The following is a 27,226-nucleotide window of genomic DNA, read 5'->3' on the forward strand; positions in this document are numbered from 1 at the left end:
AATGGGAATGTGGCAGATGGTTTGGAGGGAGGGGAAGGGGCTTTCCACCAAACCTGCAGCCAGGAATTTCTGCATGGATGGCCAGAGCCAGCAGTGGGTTCTGGGAGGGCTTTGCTCCTGCTCCAGGTGGCTGCAGGGGTGTTGGTTGGTGCCATCACCATGGTCTGGCACCCCCAGTTTGTCCCCAGCTGGGACCCTGGGGTGTCCCTGTGCCCCCAGGGTGTCTGTGGTGTTCACAAGGCAGAATGTTCAGCAGCATTCCCAAATCCCAGTGTTGGCTTTCTCAGCAGGTGGGAATGACCCAGCTCTATCCCAGGAGGCAGGGAATGCTGCTGGGGTCTGTGCTGCTGGCTTCCAGGTGGGATGGGGCTCTGAACATCCTGGCTGTGCTCAGCTTCCCACAGAACCTGCCTCTGGAGTTAGGGATCTTTCTGCAGCTCTCTTAAGAGACATTTCTCTTTGCTACTGTGCTGACTTTCCCCTTAGTGCTTGGTTCTGTTTGTTTAGACTCTTACCAAAATCCCTTTTCCTGAGTGTCCTGATGCTGTTTTTGTAGCCAGAGGCATTCTGTTCACTCTCTGAGATGCTGATTCATTTTCATTTCTAGCACATTCCCTCTGAAATGGATAAATGCCCTTGTCATAAATCTCATTATTGCCTCCTGATAGATGTGTGCACTGAGCTCCTCAGAGCCACTGGGATGTGGTGAGGAATCCCTTTCCAAAGCTCCATAGAGAACTTCACTTTGTCTTCTCTTTCCAGTGGCAAAGGATTTGAAAAATCAAAACTCTAGCCATTGAGAAAATAAAAATTCTGGGGCAGGTGTGGCCCTTTCCCTGCCCCAGCTTTGAATTCAACACTCTGGCCTTACAGCATGAGAGGAGAGGGAAATTTCACCCAGCTCTGCTTGCAGGAAAATGTTGCCTGTGTGGCAGGTGAAGCCTGGGAACCCTGAACTTCCTGTAACCTGCCCCAAGATGAATGTGCAGAGATAAAAATCTCCCTGCTGTGCTGGGGCCTTCCCATCCATGCAGGTTCCTGGTGGTGCATCTGAGTGATCCAATCACACCAGAATGCTTTGATTTTAATTAAAAGGGGAATTACACTCCCAAATAGAAAACCCCTCTTACACTAAATCAGTTCTTCTGATCTCTCCAATAAATTGAAGAGGGAGAATTGAACAAATAAACTTTATCTTGTCTTTGGGCAGGTGATGTTCTGGGTCAAAACAGAGTTTGGCTTCCACTTGTAGCACCAGTAACTCTCCCATTCTCAGCAGTTTTTATGAATTTTCCCTCATATTTTGTTTCCCATGTTTGAGTTCCTGTTAATTCAGCCTCTAACTGTCGCTGAATGGCAGAATTTAAGGATCAGGTTACAGCAATGACCTTTTTTTTGGAGCTCATCAAATGATGAGCTGAACTGCTTGGAGATGTCTGCACAGCTGTAATTTGTGTTTAGAAAGATTCTCATAGCAGTATTGACATTTGGGCCACACTGGTGAAATCAGCAGAGGGGAGATAAACTTAATCAAAATTCCTGTGTGGTGCAGAGGATCCCACTGTGATTTGAGAGGTAACATTTGGGATTTGTCATCACCTGTCTATTTTAATAAAGTCCTGCTTGTCCTTAAAACTTTGATTTTAGCCAGGTGAACATGGCTGTAAAGGGAAATGTCTGCTGGGGTTGCTTGTGGCAGTTTTATTTGAAGAGGAACTAATTGCTTTGGGGTCTGGAATGTTCTGTCACCTGACTTCAATTTTATTGAATTAAAAATTCAACAAAGCTGAATTTTTAACCATTTCTGCCCTCATTTGGGGTTTTTCAGAGGATTGGGGATATTTGGGATGATTTCACTGTGGTGTCATAGATTTTTTACCTTTGAGAGAGGAAAACCCAATGCTCCAACCCACAGGGTGAGGGTGATGATCTGGATTTTATGTTCCTTTTATTAACTTAAAGTTGAATTTTTAACCATTTCCAACTTCATTTGGGGTTTTCCAGAGGGTTTGGGGTTGGCTATTTGGGAATTTCACTGTGGGATTGTGGAATTTTTTACCCTTTGGGGAAGAAGGGAAGGGACTCAGTGTGGAGTTTATGTTCCTTTTATTGACCTAATCTTGAATTGCTGTGGGAAGTTGAGTTTTTTCCATTTCCAGTCTCATTTGGGGTTTCCAGAGGATTTGGGGTTCACTATTTGGGAATTTCACTGTGGGGCCATGGATTTTTTGTCTCCCTGGCTGTGGGATTTGGGGAGGAAAACCCAAGGGAAGGTGCTCAGTGTGGATTTTATGTTCCTTTTAGTGAATTAATCTTGAATTGCTGGGCACTGCCCAGGCTCCCCAGGGAAGGGGCACAGCCCCAAGGCTGCCAAAGCTCCAGGAGCCTTTGGACACCACCCCAGGGATGCACAGGCTGGGATTTTGGGGTGTCTGGGCAGGGCTGGGACTGGATGGTCCTTGGGGGTCCCTTCCCACTCAGAGTACTCCAGGATTCCTTTCCTTTTCCCTTGAGCAGGAAGAAGGTGAGCATTCTGGGAGGTTTCTAAGCAGATTAGTCCAAGCCAGTTTGTGTTTTGTGTCCCAGTCTCCCTGTAGGAGATGAGATTTTTGGCAGAGCCCTGTGCTGAGGCCAGGGCAGCTCATGCACAGAGGGGAATGTTTCTGCTTCTCTGGAAGTTCAGATTTTTTAGGCTGTGAAAGAGAAGCTTCTGGGGGGTGAAACTCAGTTGTACTTCTAGGAGAGAGACTGGGAGCTGCAGGAATCCCAGAATCATTAAGGTTGGAAAAGACTTAGAAAACCATGGAGTTCCCCCTGTGCCTGATCCCTTCCTTGTCACCAGCCCAGAGCACAGAGTGCCACATTCCTTGGCCAGGGGCATTCCTGGGACACCTCCAGGGATGGGCACTCCAGACCTCCCTGGGCAGCCCCTTCCAAGGCCTGACCACCCTTTCCATGGGGAAATTCCTGCTGATGTCCAACCTGAGCCTCCCCTGGTACAGCTTCAGGCCATTTCCCCTTGTCCTGTCCCTGTTCCCTGTGAGCACAGCCCGACCCCCCCTGCTGTCCCCTCCTGGCAGGAGCTGTGCAGAGCCACAAGGGCCCCCCTGAGCCTCCTTTGCTCCAGGCTGAGCCCCTTCCCAGCTCTCTCAGACACTTCTCACAGGACTTTGAAGAAAACCAGAAGAGCCAAGCAGGCCCAGACTGTTGGTGTTCATTGTGAGCACCCTGGCACAGCCACTCCCTGCAGCACCATGGATCTGCCTGGCTGGGCTGGCAGCAGAGCCCTTTGGTGGCCTCTGTATGCCCTTGGTGGCTTCTGTAGCCCTTTGGCAGCCTCTTTATGCCTTTGGTGGCCTCTGTAGCTCCTTGGTGGCCTCTGTATGACTTTGATGGCCTCTGTATGCCCTTGGTGGCCTCTGTAACCCTTTGGTGGTCTCTTTATGCCTTTGGTGGCCTCTGTAACCCTTTGGTGGCCTCTGTAGCCCTTTGGTTGTTTCTTTATGCCTTTGGTGGCCTCTGTAGCCCTTTGGTTGTCTCTTTATGCCTTTGGTGGCCTCTGTAACCCTTTGGTGGCCTCTTTATGCCTTTGGTGGCCTCTTTATGTCTTTGGTGGCCTCTTTATGCCCTTGGTGGCCTCTTTATGCCTTTGGTGGCCTCTTTATGCCTTTGGTGGCCTCTTTATGCCCTTGGTGGCCTCTGTAGCCCTTTGGTGGCCTCTTTATGCCTTTGGTGGCCTCGTGCTGGAGCCCAGGAGCTGCTGGAGCATTGCTGTGCTGGGATTTCCCTGCAGAGATCACTTGTCAGCACCCCCCTGGCTGGTGCAGTTTGGTTCCAGAGGAGATCCTGTTCCCCCATGAACAATGCCCTCATGACAGGGATTTGAATTTATCTGTGCCTCACTCCCTCCCCTGTGAGATTTGTCTTCACTCCAGTTTATGTTGTTCATGCTTTTGACTTGCAGATGCCTCAGTGCTGACTCATGAGTTCTTAGGCACAGCTCTGCATTTCTGTAGTAAATTTTTTATCTGCAGAGAAGCCCAGCAGGATTTATTTTCCCTCTCAGCTTTATTGCTGGGCTTACCCTGCTCTCTGGGGTTTGGGAGGATCAGCTGCTCCTCATGGCAGTGTCCTGGAGCTTCACTGCAGTGAATGAACCAGAGAGTGAGGGAAGAGAGCCCGTGGGGTCACAGGAACTAAGTGATATTGAGCAGTTGTTCAGACAAATCAATTCTTTATTGCCATAAGCTCCAGGAGTAAGTGAAATCACAGCAGAGGGTTGGGAAGGTGAGAAGGGGGAAGTGTTTGTCCTTTACAGGCAGAATTGCCCTGAGGTGTGACAGCCCTGAGGGCTCTGTGGGATGGGGTGGGGTTGCCATGGAGCTGAGACAAGCCAGACACCAGGAGGGAAGTCATCCTGTGGGGTGACAGACAATTCCATGTGCTCAGGCTCCTTCAGCCTGCCAGAACCTGAGCTCAGGTCCCCTCAGTCTGAGTTTGGGGCCATCAGTTTGCTGCCTTTTGTTATTTTGATTTTGATGTGCATCCTGAGCACTGCAGGGCTCTTGGGTGGGTTGCACTTTTAAAGAAATCAACCCACAAGAATGGAGTAAAAAATAGATTTTCATATATTCATTAAAAATGGAAAGAACCCTCTGATCCCACCATTCCCCCAGCACTCCTGAGGCCACCAGTGTCCCATGTCCCCTCTCTCCTCTGAGGCTCTCCCTGAGCCTCAGAGTTCAGAACCTGGTGCTGATGCCCCATCTCCTCCTGCAGCGTTTTCCAGCAGCAGCTTCCAGGCCAAAGGTTTAGTCTGTGCAGTTAAAGGAACAAAACAAACCTGGTGGTGGACAGGGGCTGGTCCCACAACCTCTCTTGGTGCAGTGTGGGGGGGACATGGGAAGCTGGGAATGTTCAGAGACAGCACAGTGATAAAACCTGTGGGGCTCACCAGCTGTATATCTGCAGTTCCACACATCCTTCAGGGAGTGAAGTTCCTCCTGTTCACCCTGCAGCCTCTCCCAGGAGCTGTGAGCACACCTGGCACACCTGTGCCTGTCACTGGCTGGGATGTGTCCAGCCTCAGCTTGCTGCAGTTGCATCCTCTCTTACCCTAGAGGAGAGAGTTTAAATTCTCATACAGTGTCCAAAGTCCTGTTTTTGAACAAATTAGAATATTTCAGGTCTTTCTAGTTACAGGTCAAGCACTCTGGGTTGATGGTTATGGTGTTTCTTGGAAGATTTTTCAGTTGTCTCAATATTTATTCTGTGAACATGTAGCCAGAACTGGATGTGTGATATGGGGCTCACCAAAGGCCAGTATAGGGGTAAAAGGTTTGGCATTGTCACACAATATTCCTGATTTTCTCTTTCAAGAATCAGAGGAGTGTGTTTGACCTGTGTCTGCTTTGCTTGGTGTGCAGGCTGTAAAAAACAGCAGTAAAAATCTGCAGCCCCTCTCTGCCTGGGGATTCAGCATCCCTTGAACCTCTTCTTGGTGAGAATTCTGTTATTCCCACCTTTCCAGGGGTTCTCTGGTGCTGTGTGTTCCTGACCAGGAGTTACAGCTCGGTGTGGCTGATGGATGGAGAGCCCTTGAGTCGTTCTAGAGGTTGTTTTTCCTTGGCCCATCCCTGGGATGATGCTGCTCCAGCCTGGGTTTGAATTGCTCTGACAGCAGCACTGAGCAGAGCTCAGGCCCAGCTCTGCAGCTCCCTGAAGAGGTGCCTCCCTCAGTGCTCCATGGCTGTCCCCATCCTCTCCCAGCCCTTATGGTGCCTCAGGTTTGGCTTTTGTATTTTCCAGGTTCTGTGCTGCTTTAGTGGGCAGGTCTGGGCTCCATAGTAGGGGATGGTGAGCTCTGTGCACAGAGCAGGGAGACAAAACAATTCCTGCTCCAGCTGGGCACCAAGGACAAATGATCCAAATCTCAGCCCAAGAGCACAAACACCCTGGGCTGGAGAGAGAAAAACAAGAATAGGACTGGATGGGCTGGAGCTGCAATTGGACAATGAACTGCAATATACAAATGGAGCAGAGCTTATAAAAGTGAGAGACCCTGTGACCTGTGGGGCATTTTGTGCCCATTTTGGTTCACCTGGGGTGCAGCCCTGTATTGTAAATGCAGGGCCACCAACAAAGGAAGGCATCATGGGGAGGACTCCATCTTATCAGAAAGCTAATTTATTACTTTCTTATACTATATTAAAGAATACTATACTCATCTAAAGAATACAGAAAAGATACTTACTGAATGCTAAAAAAAAATTAATAAAACTTGTGACTCTTTCCAGAGTCCCGACACAGCTTGGCCCCAATTGGCCCATGAGTCAAAGCAACTCACAGCAGAGTCCAATCAAGCAATCACCTTGGGTAAACAATCTCCAAACACATTCCACATGAGCACTGCACAGGAGAAGCAAATGAGATAAGAATTGTTTTCCTTTCTCTGAGGCCTCTCACTGCCTTTCAGCTTTCCAGGAGAAAAACCCTGGCTGAAGGAATCACGTTCAGAGAATGTGAATGCCACAGCCCTGCCTGGGCTCTTGTGCTGCCCAAAGTGGATCTGTTGAGGCCTCCTAATAAATCCCTATAGTGAGAGCCTGAATGAGAGATTCAGGACTCCAGGTGGCTCTTCAAAATGCAGTTTATTCCATCCAAGATGTTCCAGCAGTCCAGGGTTGTGGGTGACAGAGCTGTGCCTACAGCTGTCAGCTCCAGCTGCAGGCAGGCCTGCACCCTTAGTTTAGGTTACAATGCATTCTATACTTTTCTTTGCTGAGCATCTTAATACAGTAGAACCAATCTAACCCTTAACTATTATCTATAGCCTATCATAACTACTCTAATTACCACATTCATGTCACTGTTCTCCAATCACTCACAGTCAGTACATTACAGTTTAAGGTAGAAGTTGTTTTGCAGTTTTCTTGCACTGGAAAATTCTGAGACCTTTTTTCTACTTGCAACATCAGCAGGCTTGTTTGCCTGTGCTGTCTTTCTGCTTGGTAAAAACATCTTCTTGTTTGGGGTGGGTTTATCCTTTGCTCTAAGCCATAAAACCCCCTTCTGACTAACACACCCTTTGCCTCCTTGGTTATCCAGCAAGGATTCTTTTCTTCTGTATCAAAACTTGCTTCCATCTCTATTCCTTCTTCAGATTCTGTATTCAGAAATCTTTCTGCCAAGCACACATAGCTGTGAGACTTTCTTGTCAATCTTTCCTCGTTCCCAGCACTGTACTTCATTCTTTAGCTCCCCGAGTCTCTGTTCTAGGCCAGCCTTGTCAAGCATCCCTTCCCTGTCCCTGCAGGCTGCAAGCACGTGAAGGGGATCCTGCTCTACGGGCCCCCGGGCTGCGGGAAGACGCTGATGGCGCGGCAGATCGGCAAGATGCTCAATGCCAGGGAGCCCAAGGTGGTCAACGGGCCCGAGATCCTCAACAAATACGTGGGGGAGTCCGAGGCCAACATCAGGAAGCTGTTTGCTGATGCAGAGGAGGAGCAGAGGAGGGTAAGGACACACAGGAGTGGGGCTGGTGAGAATGAGGCCAGTGTGGTCTTTGTGAGGGTCCCCAGGATGAGGGAAGAGATGATTCTGACTTCATGTTCTCAGAAGGCTGATATATTATATTATATTATATTATATTATATTATATTATATTATATTATATTATATTATATTATATTATATTATATTATATTATATTATATTATATTATATTATATTATATTATATTATATTATATTATATTATATTATATTATATTATATTATATTATATTATATTCATACTACATTATATTATATTCATACTACATTATATTATATTCATACTACATTATATTATATTATATTATATTCATACTACATTATATTATATTCATACTACATTATATTATATTCATACTACATTATATTATATTATATTATATTCATACTACATTATATTATATTCATACTACATTATATTATATTATATTTTATTATATTCATACTACATTATATTATATTATATTTTATTATATTCATACTACATTATATTATATTATATTATATTCATACTACATTATATTATATTATATTATATTCATACTACATTATATTCATACTACATTATATTATATTATATTATATTATATTATATTATATTATATTATATTATATTATATTATATTATATTATATTATATTATATTATATTATATTATATTATATTATATTATATTATATTATATTCATACTACATTATATTATATTATATTCATACTACATTATATTATAGTATTATCATATTATATTGCTATCATATTATTATATCATACCATATTATACCATACCATATTATACTATATCATACCATATCAATCACGTTAACTATACTAAAGAAATAGAGAAAGGATACAGACAGAAGGCTTAACATAATGATAATAAAATCTCGTGACTGACTCCTCAGAGTCTGACACAGCTGCTGGTGATTGGTCATCAAGTAAAAGCAATTCAGATGAAACCAACCAAACATTCACCTGTTGGTAAACAATGTCCAGACCACGTTCCAGAGCAGCAAAACAGGGAGAAGCTGAGGCTTCTCAGCTTCCCAGGAGAAAAACTCCTGGTGAAGGGATTTTTCAGAAAATATGACAGTGACAGATCAGGAGAGACTGGAAAGGGTCTGGAATCTCAAAATTACTGCTTGCATTAAAGGCAGGGTTGTTGGAACCCTGGTTACTGAGAGTTTGAGACTTTCTGTACTGACAGGCACTGACTCCCAAGAGAGCCCTGCATTGACCTGAGGCTGTGCAGAAAGCTTCTCAAATTGGATTATAAAACTGAGATGATAGATGTGAAGTTCAAATAGAAGTGTGCAATATCACTGTCATGGTTTGATGCTATTGCAATGCCAGTGCCCCCATGAAAATGTATTCTCCCCAGTGTCTGCTGTGAGATGTGACCAGAGATAGAGCAAAGCAGGCTCCAGCTTAGGAATAAAGGGGAAAATTTTATTAACTTACAACATGTAAAAAGGAGCACACACAGAACTCAGAATGCGAAACCTTCCAAAACATTCCTCCTCCCCCCAGCCAGTATCCACCTCAAGCACAGTGAGACAAAACCTTAGATTCTCAATCAAGTTACCACCCCTCAGATAATAGTAGAAAACTTAGAGTTTAAGGTTTTAGAATATGGTAATATATATATAAAATAGCATAGAGGTTTTAGAGAGAAGGCTAGTCCTTCACCTTCTTCTTCATAGGTTTAGGTAGTATTGTGTAATTAGATTAAAAAAGTCTGCATTGCAGACCATGGGTTAAAAGTAAAAAAAAGTTATTGGGTTAAAAGTAAAAAAAAAGTTATTGGGTTAAAAGTAAAATTTTGGTGTAATTTCTTAATTAGACAGTTTATCCTTAGAAGACCTTATAGAGAGAGACAACTCCATTTTTTAGTTTGTTACTGTGAAGTGCTGTAGAACTTACAGTTTGTGGGACTGTAACTTAGATAAGAACTAATAAAGATCTGAGTCTGAACAAGAAATAGCACCTCACACATTTGATCCCAACCCTAACAAAAGGAAAATAAGACCCAACACAGAGTCACTGCTTGGCTTGGGGTTTTGGTTATTCCTGGTGAGTTGTGCAGTATTGGTGGTGTGCAGGCTCACCCAGTCTCAGCTGTGAAAACAGCCTTGGAAGCTGGAGAGGCAGCTGGGCTCCAGCCAGCCCTGCAGACAGGGGCAGTGTGCTGAGATTCCCTGCACAGTTATCTGGGAGCAATACAGCAGTGCCCACCCTGCTTGCTTGGGGTCATGTGCTGTCACCTTATCCAAAAGTCCTTAAAACTCAGATTCTGCAAACTTTCCTCTGTTTTTAGTCTCCTTTTTTTTTCCCCTCTGTGGGAGTGACATAATTGAATCTGTTTGGATTTTTCTTACTAAATTAAGCTGGCATATAAGCTTTCAGGTTTTTAGGTTGCAGGCTTATTGGTATGTTACAGCACCTGAAGTGTTATAATCAATACTTAGAGATCTTTGAAACTGGAAGTGAAGATAAAGATTTTGGTTTTTTCCAATGATGTTTTTTATCCTTTGCTTTAGCTGGCTTTCAAAACCCCAGTCTTTAGTTTCATGGTGTAAGTACTTCTTTCATGTGTGCTATGGTAATTTTTCTCTGCTGTGGATCACTTGATCTTGATAGATTTTTCTGATAAAGAAAATCAAATGTTGGGCTAGTCACAGTTAAATACAGGGAAGTCTTTTTAGAAGTCATTAATGATCCCTTAATTTTATTCTACTCACAAGACTCAGATTTTGGTGGTGACTTGAAATAATTTTATTTCTTCAGCAAAAGATTTCTTAGTCAGTCAATCAGCTCTGTGTGGTAACACAGACCCACATGAGCAATCTCCTGCTCCCTGGTGGCTGCAGCATCTCTGGGAGCTGCTTTCCCCTGGCAACAGCACACCTGTTAAAATCCACTCAATATTGGCTGCAGGGGCTGGGCCTGATGACAGCTGGGAGATTAAAAAGGTCTCCCAAAGGTTGGCATTGTGCTGCCTCTGTCTGGGGCAGATTGCCAGGGCCAGCACATGCACCCAGTGATAACATGGTCTGCACTGGCCACAAAAGATGTTTTAGAGGTGGAATTTGAAGGGAAAAAGCTTCATAATGCAGTCACAAAAAGTATCCTGTTCTCTTACCAGCTGCAACTGCCTCACCCCTGAGTGAACCTGGAAATGGCAGTGCTGGGGTTGACTGGGCTCCTTAAAAACATTCTCAGCAAAGCTGCTCTGGCACCAGCCTGGGGTGATCCCCCCTGGTGCATCCCTCCCTCCACAGACAGGCCTTGTTTCCTGTCCCTGGTACCTGTCCCTTTCCCAGGTGCTGAGTCCTGGGACCCTTTGAGCTTTGGCCTTTGCTTGGCTTGCTCAGCCTTGTGCTCTTCCTTAAAACCTGGGCAGCTGCAAAGTCCTGAGTTTGGGCAGAGCCCCCTGAGCCCCCTGACGTGGAGATGGGCAGGATGCTCCCCTGGAGAGGGGTGAGAAACACACACACACAGAGGTGTGATACTGAGCACACACGGAGTCTCAGTGCTGTGTCTGTCACATGCACATTTTCTGAAAAATCCTTTTGCCCAGGATTTTTCTCCTGGGAAGCTGAGAAGCCTCAGAGAAAAATGAAAACAATAATTATCTCATTTGCTTCTCCTGTGCTGTGCTCATGTGGAATGTGTTTGGAGATTGTTCACCCACAGGTGATTGTTCCATTGCATTCTGCTGGGAGTTGTTTTCACTCTTTGGCCAATCAGGGCCAAGCTGTGTCAGGACTCTGGAGAGAGTCACGAGTTTTCATTATTATCTTTTAGCCTTCTGTAAGTGTCCTTTCTGTATTCTTTAGTATAGTTTAGTATAGTATTCTTTAATATATTACAGTATCATAAAATAATAAATTAGCCTTTTGAGAACATGGAGTGAGATTCATCATTCCATGAGGGTCCCTGCAAATCCAATACTGTGTCTGTGTGGCTGAGCTTGGTGTTGATTTTGGATTGCTCCCAGCAATCTGGTGACACTCCTGTCCTCTCTCCCACAGCTTGGAGCCAACAGTGGGGTGCACATCATCATTTTTGATGAGATTGATGCCATCTGCAAGCAGAGGGGCAGCATGGCTGGCAGCACTGGCGTGCACGACACCGTGGTGAACCAGCTGCTCTCCAAGATCGATGGTGTGGAGCAGCTCAACAACATCCTGGTCATTGGTAGGTGGGGCTGCCTTGCTCTGTCCTGAGGGCTGGGGTTTTGGTCAGCTCAGGTGCCATGGCTGCTGTTGGAGCTGGTTTAAAGGGAGGTGCTGCTGTGGTTGGCAGATGTTGCTGCTTTCAGCAATTTCCTTATTTAGTTTTTGGTAAGAGGGTTTCGTAGTTTAGGGGAGCCTGCAAGGACTGATAGAATGGATGCATCAGCCTGTGGGGAGTGGGGCTGCTCTGCTGTGCTTGTCCTGCTGCAGGAGCCCAAGGACAGGCAGAGCCACAAGCACAGGTTTGATCCCTGTTGCCCTGGGTCTCCCTGAGCATTTCCCAGCATTCCAGAAGATGAGTGCCTTCTGTCTGTTTTCTTGGGACTCTTTGAGTGTCTCCCTAGCTGTGTGGGCTGTACCAGGGGCTGGAAACCCACTCAGGAAGCTCAGATAACAGTGTTTTGTTTTAACTTTGACTTCAGGGATGACCAACAGACCTGACCTGATTGATGAGGCCCTGCTGAGGCCGGGGAGGCTGGAGGTGAAGATGGAGATTGGTAAGCACACTGCAGAGCCCAGTTCCTCAGCTCCATGGACCTACAGCAGCAAAGCAAACACAGATCCTAATGTGAGCAATCCCCAGCATGGTTCAGATGCTGAACTTCGTGCAGCTCCCTCCAGAACATCCATTAAAACAGACCAATAAAGCACCACTTTGGACTTCCCTACTGATAAACCTGATCTGAGATTCTGCCCAGCAGGGATGGCAGGCAGGACCCTGAATATTTGTGTGAAGGAAAGGAGGCAAATAATGGTGCAGGTCATTCCTGGGTGGAAATTGCAGGAAGGCCAGGCAAGAGCACTGGGTGAACTAAAAGTGGGCCAAGAGCTTTCTTTGCCATTTCATCTGGCAACTGGAAAAGCACTTGGAAAAGCAGCTTTCTGTCAGTAGCTAGAAAGGGACCTCTGTAACTGTGCACACCCAGTGCAGGGTAGATTAGGGAATATCTGATCAGGTAGGCTTTATTAAGAAAATAAACCCAGATCGTCTTAGATTCATGAGAACAGATCACTGGCTTTGCATTTGAGATCAGGATTTGATCAGTGAAGGTTGTGGTGGAGCCTGAAGGGTGCCTGGCCTGGGTCTCAGTGCTGAGGTGACAATTCCCTGGAGAAAGATGGAGTAGAGAACAGCCTGGGGCTGGTGGAAAGCTCAGTGATCCTGGAATAAATCATCAGGTGACAAGGACTGAATGCTCCTGGGTACTGTGCATGTTGTAAAATGTCTTTTCACATCCCCTCCACACAAACACTGATCAGTGCAAACACCAGATCCTTGGAGCTGAGGCTGGAGGGGGCTGGGCACAGAGGGGCTCAGGGTGACAGGTTCCACTTCTAAGAGAAGGATCTTCTGGATCTTCTGGATCACCCTTTGTGGGCTTCAGAAATGACTTGCTAAGGTGCAGGCTGGGAATGATCACCTCAGCTGATGAAAAGGAACGTGTGAAGGATGTGAAGAGGCTCTGGATTTTGGGAGAGTAAACTTTCAGCTGATTCAGTAATTAGTGGATGTGACCCCTTGGGAAAGGGCACTCAGGGACAGAGGAGCAGAACAGATTTTACCAGGGTCTGTGGTGACAGGGCAAGGGGCAGAGACTTTTAATGGACAGAGGACAGGGTCAGGTGGGATATTAGGAAGAAATCTGTTATGGACAGGGTGCTGAGGCCTTGGCACAGGGTGCCCAGGGCAGCTGGGGCTGCCCCAGGATCCCTGGCAGTGTCCCAGGTCAGGCTGGACAGGGCTTGGAGCCACCTGGGACAGTGGGAGGTGTCCCTGCCATGGTAGGGGTGGCACTGGATGGGCTTTGAGGTCCCTTCCCAACCCAGTCCATTCCATGGTAATTGCAAGGTGGGAGCTGGATTGAGGGATGCCAGTCATTCCTGGTGTGGGAATTTGAGAGCAACCAACTTGGAAGAGCCCTGAGGAGAGAAACTCAACCTTGTGCTGCTCTCTCTGGTTTGGGGGTGACACTGTTCAGTTTAGCAGTTAATGTAATTGAATGTTCTCAGTGGCAGCACCATCAAATCCCCTCGTTGTGAGTGAAGCTGCTCATGGTGAGAAGGGGCCTTGGAAGGAGGGGACACTGTGGGATTTTCAGGGTCCCCAGATGAGGGAAGGAAATGATGAATCTGACTCCATGTTCTTAGAAGGCTGATTTATTATTTTATGATATTATATGATATTAAAGAATACTATACTGAAGAATAGAGAGAAGATACAGACAGAAGGCTTCACAAGACAATAATGAAAAACTTGTGACTCTCTCCAGAGCCTCGACACAGCCTGACTGTGATTGGTCATTAAGTTAAAACAATTCCCATGAAACCAGTCAAACAATCACCTGTTGGTAAACAATGTCCAAACCACATTCCAAAGCAGCAAAACACAGGAGAAGCAATCAGATAATTATTGTTTTCATTTTTCTCTGAGGCTTCTCAGCTTCCCAGGAGAAGAATCCTAGCAAAGGGATTTTTCAGAAAATATGACAACACGGAGGGGAGGGCCAGGGCATTTGCAGTGCTGTGCTCAGGGGTTGGGTGTGTTCTCTCCCCCATGCCAGGCCTGCCAGACGAGAAGGGCCGATTCCAGATCCTGCACATCCACACAGTGAGGATGAGGGAGCACCAGCTCCTGGCTGAGGATGTGGACATTGCAGAGCTGGCAGTGGAGACCAAAAACTTCAGTGGTGCTGAGCTGGAAGGTTTGGTTCGAGCTGCTCAGTCCACTGCCATGAACAGACACATTAAGGTCAGTCCTGTCATGTCCTACTGGGGCAAAAATGGGAAAATAATTGTGGTTGGAATATGGAATGTTTCCCTCCAACTGGAAAGGGGCCTATCAGTGTACCTTAGGAGATGAAATTCACCTTTTCCCTGTGCTTTCTTTCATTCTGAATTCCCTCTACCCTCCAGGTGCCTTTTGCACAGCTTGCTGGGGTGGAAGAGATGATTTTGGAGGATGTTTTGCTAAAAACTGGAAGTCTTGGGTGCAGTTTGTTCATTGGACCCAGGAGATGAGGTGGGAATTAGAGCAGCCATTTCTAGGGAGGCTGTGCTGGAGCCTGAGCAGCTCTCAATGTGTTGGTAAATGTTCTGTAAGGAGGGGGAGGTTACAACCTCAGAGCTGGTTTGGGGAGCATGAAGACAAAGGTCACCAGTGGAGATCTGCAGAGGGCATTTGGAAAGATGTCAGTGAATTTTGGGTGTCCTCTGGGAGAGAGAATTCAGACAGGTGAAGGCAGGGACAGGGACTGACCTGACCATCACCTGGGGTCAAGTTCTTGGAGCTGGAATGGTCTGGAAATCCCAGCTGAGTCCTTGTCAGTGAAAAATAGCAAAACAGCAAGGTTAGAATTTACCAGGAGAGGTAAAGAGCAAAAGTGGGGCTGTGGTCAAATCCCTGGTGTGCTGGATTGTGCTGGAACCAGGAATGGCAGCAGGGGGTCAGAGGTACAGGAGGGTTTTCTTTGGAAAAATGGTTAGACTGGGATTCCTCAGCCTGAAAAAGCCTGGGAAGGGTCATGGGGAGTGTGCTGGGATCAGGGCAGGGAGATGGCTCCTCAGTTTCCTCATGCAAGAGCCAGAAGAGCAGAGGAGGTGCTTTGTGTGGGCAAGTGTTCCAGCCATGGAAGGGACCCTCTGCTCCAATCCAATTTCAGGGGGCTTTGTGCAAAACCTTCCAGTGCAGATAAGTGCTGACGTGGTGATCACCCCACGTCCTCTGGGTCATGCAACCTTCCCAAGTCCCTCTGTTCTCAGGGAGCCCTTCCCTGCCCCCCAGTCCCTCTGGCTGCAGGGGGGAGCTCAGGGCTGTCAAATGTCAGGGCTGGGGAGGCAGATGCAAAGCTCAGTATTCAGTGGTGTTGAAATATGGGATGATGAGGTGGTGAGGAAGGAGCCAGAGGCACAGCCCTTGCTCCCCTGGCCAGGACTGGGGGCAGCTCCTGCAGGGAGAAGCCCTGGACATCAATCCCACAGCACAGGGACTGTAAAAATCTGCTCAGCCTCAAATGTGAGGAGAGCAAATCACACTTTCATTTAAGTGAGAAACCATTTGCTGCTTAGACATTTGTATCTCCTGGGAGTGCTCTTTCTAAAGGAAGAATTGCTCTTCCTGCTAATTAGTCTTGTATAACCAAAATACTTGACAAGTTGTTGTTTCATATAGCAGAAAACCACAAACATCATCACTTTCTCACTTTCTTGTGCCCTTCTCAAAAAAAAAAAAAAAATCAGCACTTCTGGATTGTTCTCTTTGCAGGCAAAACATTTTCCTTAAATAATTAATTTTGCTTATAGTTGATGTTTTCTCAGCGCTTGAGTTTTGGGTGAGTTTGGGGAGTGTTGGTGTTTTGATCTATTCCCTGTTGTGCCCAGAAATCATGTGGGAAAAGGGGAGATGGCAATGTGCAGATGTGAAAGAGCAGTCCCCTCCTCTGGGTGCTTTGTGATCCACATCTCAGTAATGTATGGATGTGTTTTCCACATGGGAAGTGGCCACGTGTTGTTTTGCTTTTCAAACACTTTGACATAGTAATTTTGGGTAATATTCTTTATTCTGAAATTGCTTTTAGCTAAATGAAGCAGTAAAATACTTTATTCTTTCCTACAAGTACTGAAAACTTAAAATATACATCACAGGCCTGACCCAGTTTTCAGAAGCACCTGTGAGAAGCAAAAGCACAAATGGAAAATGAAGGGGCATTATCTTCTGAATCATTTAAACTCTTGTGATTATCTCTCAAAGTGTGTGTGTGAAAAATTCAAACATGAGCTCATTAAAGGCTGGGGAGGTAAGAGCCCCCCTGGTTTCAAGTGTGCACACAACTTCAGGAATTTATTGAGGGTTTCAAGTACCTTCATCTCCCTCTGCAAAGTAGAAGAGTGATCACCTGTACTAAGGATCCCCTCAGTTGTTTGTTTGGTATCTGTGTTTGTGCCTGGGGGGTGTTTTTGGGAGAAGAGACTCTCATTTCAGCCATGCTCTGGCTGCAGGTGTGTCTGGCACAGCAGGACTGCCCAGGCTGGGGTCCTGTGGTTGCTGTTTAGGGGCTGCATTTGCTGCTCCTCTAGACAAGCACCATGTCATTCTTTTTATTGTTATTTTTCCTTCCCGTGCTCTGGTGCACTCTGTTCTTACAGGTTCCTGTTGGAGGAGAATGTCTGAGACACATCTCTGAGGGTTAAATGTAGTTTATTTGTCTTAGTTCCCATTTCCAAAGGGTACCTGTGTAATCCCAGTTAGTTCTAGAAGTTTGAACTGGGCTGAGGTCAGTCCCACACTGGAGCCTCACTGGCTCCTGCTTTGCAGCACAGCAGCAGCAAGGGTGGGCCAGAGCTCCAGCCCTGCTCTTAGCTGGGGTGGCTTCTCTGAAATGGGGGTCACAGAGCTCCTCTGCCCTTCAGCATCACCCTGTGGTGGTGTGAGGGTCCCCAGGACGAGGTGAGAGATGAGAATTGACTCCAAGTTCTCAGAAGGCTGATTTGATATGATATGATATGAAAATGCTCTACTAAAACTATACTAAAGAAAGAGAAAGGAGACATCAGAAGGATAGAAAGGAATGAATAACAAAATCTTGTGACTGACCAGAGTCCTGACACAGCTGGACTGGGATTGGGCATTAATTAAAAACAATTCACATGGAACCAATCAAAGATGCACCTGTTGGTGAGCAGCCTTCAAACCACATTCCAAGCAATCAGATAATTATTGTTCACATTTCTTTTCTGAGGCTTCTCAGCTTGTCAGGAGGAAAATCCTGGCAAAGAGATTTTCCATAAAATATCATGGTGACACAGTGGGGTGGGACAGCTGCCCTGAGTGGCTCTGTGGGGCTGGGATGTGGCTCCAGGGGTACCCAGCAAATGCCCCCACAGAAGGATTTTTATCACTGACCCCACAGGCTGGGGCTGTGGAGGGAGGCTGGGGGGAGCTGGGTGGTGCTGCTGCACCTCAGTGTGGCCTTTACTGCCTTTCTAGGCCAGCAACAAAGTGGAGGTGGACATGGAGAAGGCAGAGAGCCTGCGGGTGACCAGAGGAGACTTCTTTGCATCCTTGGAGAATGACATCAAACCAGTAAGTGGGGCTGCAGGAACAGCCACCAGTGCAGTCAGGGATGGGAGGGACACTTCCTTTGGGGACACACAGCAGGGGTGCCCCTTGGGCTGGCATGTCCTGTGTTGTGAAGGTGGGGAGCTCTGAGCTCTCTCTGTGTGCCTGTTGCTGCCCAGAGAGTCATAAAGAGAACCAGAACAGATAAAGAACAGCTGGGGGTTTCTTCTCCTTGCCACAGCTTTCCCTTTTAGGCCACTTCAGTTCCTGGGGGCATGAAGACAAAGGTCACCAGTGGAGATCTGCAGGGGGCATTTGGAAGGATGTCAGTGAATTTTGGGTGTCCTCTGGGAGAGAGAATTCAGACAGGTGAAGGCAGGGATGGGGACTGACCTGACCATCACCTGGGGTCAAGTTCTTGGAGCTGGAATGGCAGCTTTACCCCCTGGGCTGTAGGAGGAGGTTTAAGCCTCGTTTCTGAGAATTGTCTCCACGCAGTGTGGAGTCAGAACCCACTGGCAACTTGCACTGACTGGAACTGCTTGTGAGGGCCTATGATAAGATGATTCTGAACATGCCTGGTCTCCACCTGTGTTCAGCCCTCTGAGCTGGAATGCTGTGAGTCACCAGGGGCTGTCTCACTTCAGCATCTCCCAGAGCCTTGCTCCTGGTCATTTTTGTTTAATTGTTTCATGGTTTTTCTGATGGGATGAAAAATTCTTTGGTAAAAGAAGTGTTCCTTCTCTTCTGCAGGCATTTGGAACCAACCAGGAGGACTATGCCAGCTACATCATGAATGGCATCATCAAGTGGGGGGACCCAGTGACGAGGGTGCTGGATGATGGGGAGCTGCTGGTGCAGCAGACCAAGAACAGCGACCGCACTCCCCTGGTCAGCGTCCTGCTGGAAGGTACAGCTGAGGGGAGCACCTGGGAATCCCTCTGGAGGCTGCTCCTGCTCACCTCTGACATCCTGCACCTGCAGGAAACACCTTGGGGGACAAATGGAACTGGGCTCTTTCAGTTTGCTTGGGTGAAACTGCTTTGGATATTAAAACTGCTCAGCCAAAGGGATCCTGTGCTTGGAACAAGGGAGAAGGGAATGTACTCAGTGAATAAACAAAATGTCCCAGTGAAGAACCAGAATGTACCCACTGAATAACCCAAATGTACCCAGTGAATAACCCAAATGTACCCAGTGAGTAACCTGAATTTGGCTGGTTTACAGTGGAGATGTCTCTAGCTGAGTCAGTTGTCTAAATCCTCTTTGAAGTCACTGGAGAGCTCATCCGTGCAATTAGCTGTGTTCTAACAGCCACATTTGGGTGTCTCAGTCAGTTTAAGGTGGATTCCCTCTATCCAGACTGCCTATCCTCTATCCAGTTACTGCCTAAGGAGAGTTTTCAGGTATTGGAAACTGGTTCCAGTATCTGTGTTACAGGTTTTGGAGGAGAATTTGTTATATTGGAGTAGAATTTGTTATTTATCTCTTCCCTTTTTCCTTTCCCAAAGTACAAAAAGATGCATTACCACTGTTGCTTGTGGTCTGTAGCTTTGGAGTTAACCCTGAGTAATTCCTTGTGTTAGTGCCCAGCAATTTCTTCTGTCCCTCCCAACTGATTCATGTTGGCTGCATGGATTCAGGTGTGTCTGTGGTCTCTGAATTATCCTGGTGTGAATTCAGGCAAATTGCCTTTGCCAGTGTTTCCCTGGTGTGCCTGCTGCTGGCTTGTTTGCCAAGGTGCCAGAAGAGATCACACTGAGACAGGACATAAGCTCAAGAAATTCATCCAAAACACAAACTCACATGTGTTGGTGCCATGGCTGCTCCTACAGAAAGTGTAATGCCCTTTTGTGTCATGGTAAATCATTCTGCATGTGCTCAAGTAGTTCCATTAATTGCCTTCATGTGGAGGATTGGGTTGCAGCAGGAGTTAGTGTGTTCCTTCTGCAAGTAGGAAAAACATTCATTTCACACTGCAGATGCCTTTGGATGGAATTCTAAACATACCCTTGGTATCCTTCACACTGAGCATTGTCAGAGCTGTTTTCTGCCTTGTTTATTCCTTGTTTGTCCTTTGCTTCAGGCCCCCCCCACAGTGGGAAGACTGCTTTAGCAGCAAAAATAGCAGAGGAATCCAACTTCCCCTTTATCAAGATCTGTTCTCCTGATAAGATGATTGGGTTTTCTGAAACAGCCAAGTGCCAGGCCATGAAGAAGGTATGTGTGTGTCATCCCTTGTGCCTGGTGCCAGCCCAGTTCTGGGTTCTCTCCTGCAGGGAAAGGTGAATTACCTCTGGGATGGTGTTTTCTGCTCTCTCTAGGTCTGGAAATCCTGCATATATTTATTTATAAGGTTGAATGTATCACAGAATTGTAGAATGGATTGGGTTGGGAGGGACCTTAAAGCTCATCCAGTGCCACCCCTGCCATGGCAGGGACACCTCCCACTGTCCCAGGGTGCTCCAAGCCCCATCCATCCTGGCCTTGGGCACTGCCAGGGATCCAGGGGCAGCCCCAGCTGCTCTGGGCACCCTGTGCCAGGGCCTGCCCACCCTCACAGGGAACAATTCCTGCACAATGTCCCACCTAGCCCTGTCCTCTGGCAGTGTGAATCCATTCCCTCCTGTTCTGTCACACCAGACTCCTGTCACAATGTTTTTGTGGCATTGAGTGTTTCAGGAAAGGTTTCAAGTCTGGGGTGAGATCCTGGCAAACTGCAGCAGAGCAGATCTGGGATGAGCAGGGCTGGAGCTCTGCCTGTGGAGGGGGAGCCAGGAAGGGCTTAGGGCTGCACTTGGGGAGAGCAGATCCTGCCTGAGTGGGACTGGACCTGTTCTGAAGTGGGGTTTTTATTTAAACACGAGGTTTAACAACCTGGGCAGCTGGGGAATGGGAATGAGTTGAACATTATCATTCCCTGGAGCAGCCCAGCACTTATTTTTCAGATGATTGATACTGAATGGAGCACGTGAGCTGAATGTCACTCTGATCACATTGGTGCAGGGTTGTAGAGTTTGTAAGGGAAGGAAGGTTCTTAGGAGAAGCAATGGAGGTCCAGTTTGTGACTTGGATTCCAAAAGGAGCCTTTGGATTCACTGGAGTCAGGGTTTGCTGGGGGCAGGGCTGCTGTCCTTAGTGCTGCCTCCTGCTCACAGCCAGAGCTGTGCAGGACACTGTGCTGCTCCAGGAAGGGTGACTGGGGCTGAGATCCAGCCCTCAGTCTGTCCCTTCTCCCTGCAGGCTGCTGTTCTGGACAGTGCCCAATATCCAGCCTGAGGAGAAAAGCTGCCCAGCTGTGTTACAGCTGGGCAGGTTCTCTGTGTGTGTGTGACACATTATCAGTCTTGTCCCAGCTCCAAAAACAGAGGAATGGTGCTTGTTTCTCCGTGGCTTACAGTGAACCTCAGGGCAGCTGCTTGTTGCCAAGGGTGGGGAGTAAATGAAAAAATAAACTACATTGGTGGAGATGGCAGTGTTTTATTGCCTGCAGGCAGCCTGATCTCTCATTCCCCACCTGTTTCATTCTCAGATTGTTCCTCTCAGTGCTGCTGTGTTCAGCTGAACCCACATCAGCAGGCCCACCTGTGGCTGTCCCAGTGCTGTGGCTGAGGTTTAACCCTGTGATATTTCACTGTTTTTCAGATCTTTGATGATGCCTACAAGTCCCAGCTCAGCTGTGTTGTTGTGGACGACATTGAGCGACTTCTAGGTGAGTCAGGAGGAGGGAGAGCTGTGCTGGCTGCTGCAGAAATATTGATGTATTTGCAATGTTGAAACATTGCAAGCTGGAAATTATCTGGAACCATTCACTTCAGGGGCATTGGACTGATTTTGCTACAATGAAGTGGATTAAATGTGCATCTGCTCCATGGACATTAAAATGAGTTTTTCCTTTCAGATTATGTCCCAATTGGACCTCGGTTCTCCAACCTGGTCTTGCAAGCCCTTCTGGTGCTGCTGAAGAAAGCCCCTCCTCAGGTAAGGGATGGGACAGTGGGAGCTGTCCCTGTCCCTGTTCCTGCAGGAATGGACAGTGGGAGCTCTGTGGCTGCCTCAGAGCTGCCAGTGGTGTCAGTGCTTTGTCTGAGTCAGCCACCTTAATCCCAGCCTGCTGCTCTTCATTCACTTGGACATTTCTAGGATAACCACAAGGGATTCAGCTTGAAATATCTAATTACTGGGGGCTGTATCTTCTGCAGTTAGTCCTAAAAATACTGACTAAAGAAAGCAGTTTAACCTTCACCATGTAAAGCTGAATTGTGCCAGCTGTGCCCTCTGAGGAGCTGTTCAGGCCAGACCCACCCCTGGCTCAGCCACGTGCTCCCTCCCTATTTATAGATCAATTTCTGTGTGATCTGTGATTGTGGTTGTCAGGGGTTTAATTTGTTCTTAACTTGAAATGATCAGGTGTTAATTACAATGACTGAGGGAAGCTTAAGAGCTTGTCTCTCGTGCTGATCCTGTCTGTTTGCACTCGGTGGCTCGATGAGATTTAGGAACATCACAAGTGCTGAGGGTTCTGCAGCTCGTGCTGGGTGAGACAGGCAGGCTGAGGCTCCTTTCTTGTTTGCCATTTTCCTGTCCTTCACTGCCTTTCTGCTCTGTGTGTGAGAGATCTGCATGAATAAATAACATCCTAACAGAACACCTTGAAAGTTGGTGTCAGGAAAAAGCAGAGAAGCTCAGTCTGGGTGAAGTCAGTTTTTTGTCATGTTTAATATCCTGGCACAGGAGCCTGTGTGTGAGTGTTGTTTTCATTAGAGGGTTTGGTGAAAAGACCTTTCAAATCCAGGACTTTGAACTAAATTGTAATGCCACATGCCCTGAGTTCCCTGTGTGACTGTCAGTCTGGGAGAACAAAGATTTTCCCAGCGAGCTTTCTAGGCCATGTGAAGTGTGTAACACAACAGCAACCAAGTTTTATCACATGCTTGGAGCAGAGCAGCTGCCTGTGTGCAGCAGCAGAGCCATTCCTGGTCCCCTCATCTCCTGTAATCCCTGACCTGCTGCCAGGACATGGCTGTTCTCAGAAATCAGTGGGGAAAACAGAACTTGATTTGGTTCAGCTGTCAAAGGAACTAAAAGTATTGAATTGTCCATTTGCCCATTGCATCCTGAGTGTGTGCTGCTGCTGGGCTGCATGAGAACATCCTTCAGTCAGGTAAACCCTGCAGCAGAGGGCTCAGCTCTGGGCTCATCCTGTTCTGGAAGGCAGAAGGGCAGGACCACACCTCTGCTCTGTCCCCCTGTCAGCACAGAGGGACCTTGGGCTCCAAAGTGGGGCACTTTGCCTAAAAAGGACAGGATGGGTGCAGGCCTAAGGCTGTGCCTGTGTGTGATCTCTGGTGATGGAAGAACTGGGCTGGAAGTGCCCTGGTTGTGACTGTGACACCAAATGATCTCAAGCTGTTCCTCCTTCCTTGGTAATTCACTCCCATGTTGTGCCTGATTTTTGGGAGTTTGGCTTGAATCCTGATTTTCTGTGGGCTGAACACGTGGCACATTGCCTTCCCCATGGCTGCTGTAGGAATGAAGGATGAAAAAAGTGAATTTTTCTGAAAATGGGGCTGCACCATCAGTAATGAGCCCTGTGCTGTGTGCTCTGGGATGGCCCTGCAGGAGCAGGGAGTGGCACCAGGGCCCCCTCCAGCCTGGGAGCCATCCTGGGATCCTGAACAAGAGCAAATCCCAGGAAATGAGTGCAGAGGAGCTGGCTGAGGGCAGCTTTTTCAGTTTGCTGGCTTTTCCTGCCCTTTGGGTGGCACCTGGGGCTCCCAAGAGCAGGACACAGGATGCAGCTCACAGATACTTGCCAAGTTTGCACTTGTTGCAGAGATTTGTGCTCAGCAGGGTTTGAAGTGCCCTGGGGGCTGGGAGACTCTGCCTTGACAGCCAATATTATGGTGACTTAAGCCATAAATTGTTGGGGGGTAGAGGGTGAGTTTGCTGAGGAAATGTCACTGGTTGATTGATCATGTGGGTTTTTTTTTTCTTTTTTAAGTGTCCAGGTTTGTGGGAATCAGGACATGGGGTGAGCTGGGCCCTTTGGGCTGCCCTGCTCTGGCAGTTCTGGGGACAGGGCTCTTCCTGGTGTGTTTGGAGTGAGTTCCCTGGGATAGCCAGGGCAGGTGGGGAGCTTGGGCATTTAAAAACCCAAAGCTGTGTGTCAGAAATAGAGTTGTGCAGGAAAGGCCTTTTCTGCTGTGACAGTGTGCTGGTAAAGGGGCTGGATTTGGACACAAAGACTCTTTGGGGGTTTTGAATTCAAGTAAGGAGCCCATGATGGAAATAATCCTGAGGGTTAATCAACACCTTCCACGTCCCCTGGGAGATTGCAGGTTGCCTTGAGGAGCAGTTTCTTTGGAGGGAATGGCTGATCTCAGGGCTTGCTGGAGTTTGAGATGCAGATACAGGCTCTGAGTGGGACTGAGCTGCCTGGGCTCAAAGCACCTTGGATTTCTGTGGGGCTGGGATCATGGATAGCATCATTCCTTGTAAAAATGGGATGTCTTGGGACATCCCTGTGCTGAGAGGAATTCTTGGCAGGATGCTGGGGAGACAATACCTGTTCCCTTTGCTTCAGTGTTTCACTCATGGGGGGTACCTGAAATACTGAGCTGATTTCCAAGGATCTTTGGGTTGGGAGGGCCCTTACAGCCCATCTCATTCCACCCCCTGCACTTCCAGGGATCCAGAGCTTCTTTGGGAGTTCCATTTCAGGGCCTCCCCACCTTGAGAGGGAAGAATTTCCTTCCAACATCCATCTATCCCTGCCCTCTGGCTGGGGGAAGCTGTTCCCCCTTGTCCTGTCACCACGGCTGCTCCCACTGCTGTGGCCCAGATTATGAATTCACTGGGGTGTCACGTCACTTGCAGGGATATTCTTGATGTGCAGGCAGCTCCCTGCAATCACTGCAGGCTCTGTGTGGAAGAGAAGCATTTCTGGGATGAAATGTTATTAATTATGCATCGAGGTGTGTGTCTCTGTTGAATTGAAGCTGCCTCCCAGGCTCCACTCTTCCTCCCAGGCTGGATTATTGGAACGTGGTGTGGGAAGGGCAAACACTTGAAGGTTCTGGTTTTCTTTTGAGGGTAAACACTTTAGACTTTAAATAAACTAGAAACCTCTCTGAGCTTGCTTTAAATTGCCAGTCACAGCTCCTGCTTGTGGTTCCACTCAGCAGTGTTAAATAGTGCTATCTGTTACTGCTGCTTCAAGAGGGCTGGAAACCATTGCATTTTGTTCAGCATCTTTTTTTAAACCAATTAAAAATCTTTTCTGAAATGCCTTGAAGAGAAGAAAATAAACCATGTTCTCTTGGGTCTTTAATTCAATCAAGTTTGCCTGTGTTGTGCAGGAGCAGGGACTGGGGGATGGAAAGGCTGAAAAGGGCTATCTCAGCAGGGAGCCAAGCAGGAGAAAAAGCCTTCCCTGAGAACTGAGCAGCAGCAGCTCCCAGAGCCGGGGCTGCTTCATCTACATGCAGAGTCACACGGGCCTGGAGGCTCTCCCAGCCCCGGGGAGGTTCACATGTGCCTCCCTGCTGCTTCCAACAATCGGCCCGGCAGGGAGGGAGGGACCTCAGCACCCCCAGCGAGCCCCAGCGGGCTGGGCAGGCTCAGGGAATGTCTGCCTGGGCAAGGTGCCCTCCAGGGCACACCCACTGCTGGGGCTGCCCTTGGAGCTGCCCTTCCACTGCCCCCAGAGCCCCCAGCTCCTTCCCTCCAGGGGACACCCACTCCTGGGAATGTCCTTCCATCACTCCCAGAGCCCCCAACCCTTCTTCTTGAAGGGAGACCCTCCTCTGGAGCTGCCCTTCCACTGCTGCCCAGCCCCTTTTCTCACTTGGACACTGGAGGCTCTGAAGGGTACAGGGGAAGAATCTCCTTGTTTGATGTAATTCCAGAAGCATTCCTGGTCCCACATCACTCTGTGTGAATTGGAAGCAATTCCAGTCACCAGTGATGTTACTTCTCTGTGCACAAACCTGGGGAATTGTGTTTCCCCCTTTGCATGTGAGGAATTCCCAAGACCCCAAACACAAGGATAAAGCTGTACAAGGGCACAGTGAGCAGCTGGTGGGTGACAGAGGCACCTCGGTGCCACCAGGGCCTGGTTCCAGCTGAGCTCAGGCTCTCCTGGCCTGGGGCTGGCTGGATTTGGTGAAATTCTGTAGTTGGGGACTCCACTGAGTGTAGAGGCTGCAGCTGCTCACAGCAGGGTTTGTAACTGTGTCATGGTCTGCTTCCCCCTGGGCAGGGATGTGCTGCCTGCTGGGAATGGCTGCTGGGGAAGGGGAATCCATCCTGGAAAAACTGGTTGGTTCAAGAAGCTTCTTATGTGCATGAGAACATCCTTCAGTCAGGTAAACCCTGCAGCAGAGGGCTCAGCTCTGGGCTCACCCTGTTCTGGAAGGCAGAAGGGCAGGACACACACCTCTGCTCTGTCCCCCTGTCAGCACAGAGGGACCTTGGGCTCCAAAGTGGGGCACTTTGCCTAAAAATGGACAGGATGGGTGCAGGCCTAAGGCTGTGCCTGTGTGTGATCTCTGGTGATGGAAGAACTGGGCTGGAAGTGCCCTGGTTGTGACTGTGACACCAAATGATCTCAAGCTGTTCCTCCTTCCTTGGTAATTCACTCCCATGTTGTGCCTGAATTTTGGGAGTTTGGCTTGAATCCTGATTTTCTGTGGGCTGAACACGTGGCACATTGCCTTCCCCATGGCTGCTGTAGGAATGAAGGATGAAAAAAGTGAATTTTTCTGAAAATGGGGCTGCACCATCAGTAATGAGCCCTGTGCTGTGTGCTCTGGGATGGCCCTGCAGGAGCAGGGAGTGGCACCAGGGCCCCCTCCAGCCTGAGCCATCCTGGGATCCTGAACAAGAGCAAATCCCAGGAAATGAGTGCAGAGGAGCTGGCTGAGGGCAGCTTTTTCAGTTTGCTGGCTTTTCCTGCTGCCTCCATAATTCCTGGGGCAGGCAGTGCTGCCCTGGGGCTTCTCACTTGTTTGTTGGGTTGCCTGAAAGTTGGAGGAGCTCGAGGGACTCCTGCCCTGTCAGGTCACTGTGGCTGCTTTCCAGGGGTCAGGTTTAAAGCAGAGAGTTGAAGGCATGGCTTCTTCTGAGGAGAGCAGGGAAAATCAGGATCTTTTGGGTGGAGCTGTTAAAAATTTGAAGCACTTTTGAGGAGTAGCCATCTGTTCTGAGGAGCTCCCAACCACGTCAGTGGTTCAGGGACCTGGGAATTGATTTTAACAGAGATATCTAAAAATTGCTGATGGATCTGCCCTGTGGAAACTCATCCTGGAGCTTTTCAACCTTGTTAAGCCTTTCCATTCTTAGCACTGTGCGTGCCTGAGTCCAGCTGAGCTGTTGGTGA

At 47.8% G+C, this 27,226-nt stretch overlaps 1 protein-coding gene across 2 annotated transcripts in view; it reads left to right on the forward strand.

Annotated features, from left to right (window-relative positions):
- The window catches only part of NSF (N-ethylmaleimide sensitive factor, vesicle fusing ATPase), an 80,613-nt gene that overhangs the window by 43,109 nt on the left and 10,278 nt on the right, over positions 1-27,226 (forward strand). For both annotated transcript variants that reach the window (XM_059869620.1, XM_059869619.1), the window contains exons 9-17: positions 7,316-7,515; positions 11,586-11,751; positions 12,212-12,286; positions 14,351-14,538; positions 17,773-17,868; positions 18,598-18,754; positions 19,931-20,064; positions 21,490-21,556; positions 21,746-21,825. In XM_059869620.1, the coding sequence (XP_059725603.1) occupies positions 7,316-7,515; positions 11,586-11,751; positions 12,212-12,286; positions 14,351-14,538; positions 17,773-17,868; positions 18,598-18,754; positions 19,931-20,064; positions 21,490-21,556; positions 21,746-21,825 (1,163 nt within the window). The remainder of the gene's footprint in view (positions 1-7,315; positions 7,516-11,585; positions 11,752-12,211; positions 12,287-14,350; positions 14,539-17,772; positions 17,869-18,597; positions 18,755-19,930; positions 20,065-21,489; positions 21,557-21,745; positions 21,826-27,226) is intronic.

The sequence above is a fragment of the Haemorhous mexicanus genome, chromosome 28 (assembly GCF_027477595.1).
Source record: "Haemorhous mexicanus isolate bHaeMex1 chromosome 28, bHaeMex1.pri, whole genome shotgun sequence".
Taxonomy (NCBI): domain Eukaryota; kingdom Metazoa; phylum Chordata; class Aves; order Passeriformes; family Fringillidae; genus Haemorhous; species Haemorhous mexicanus.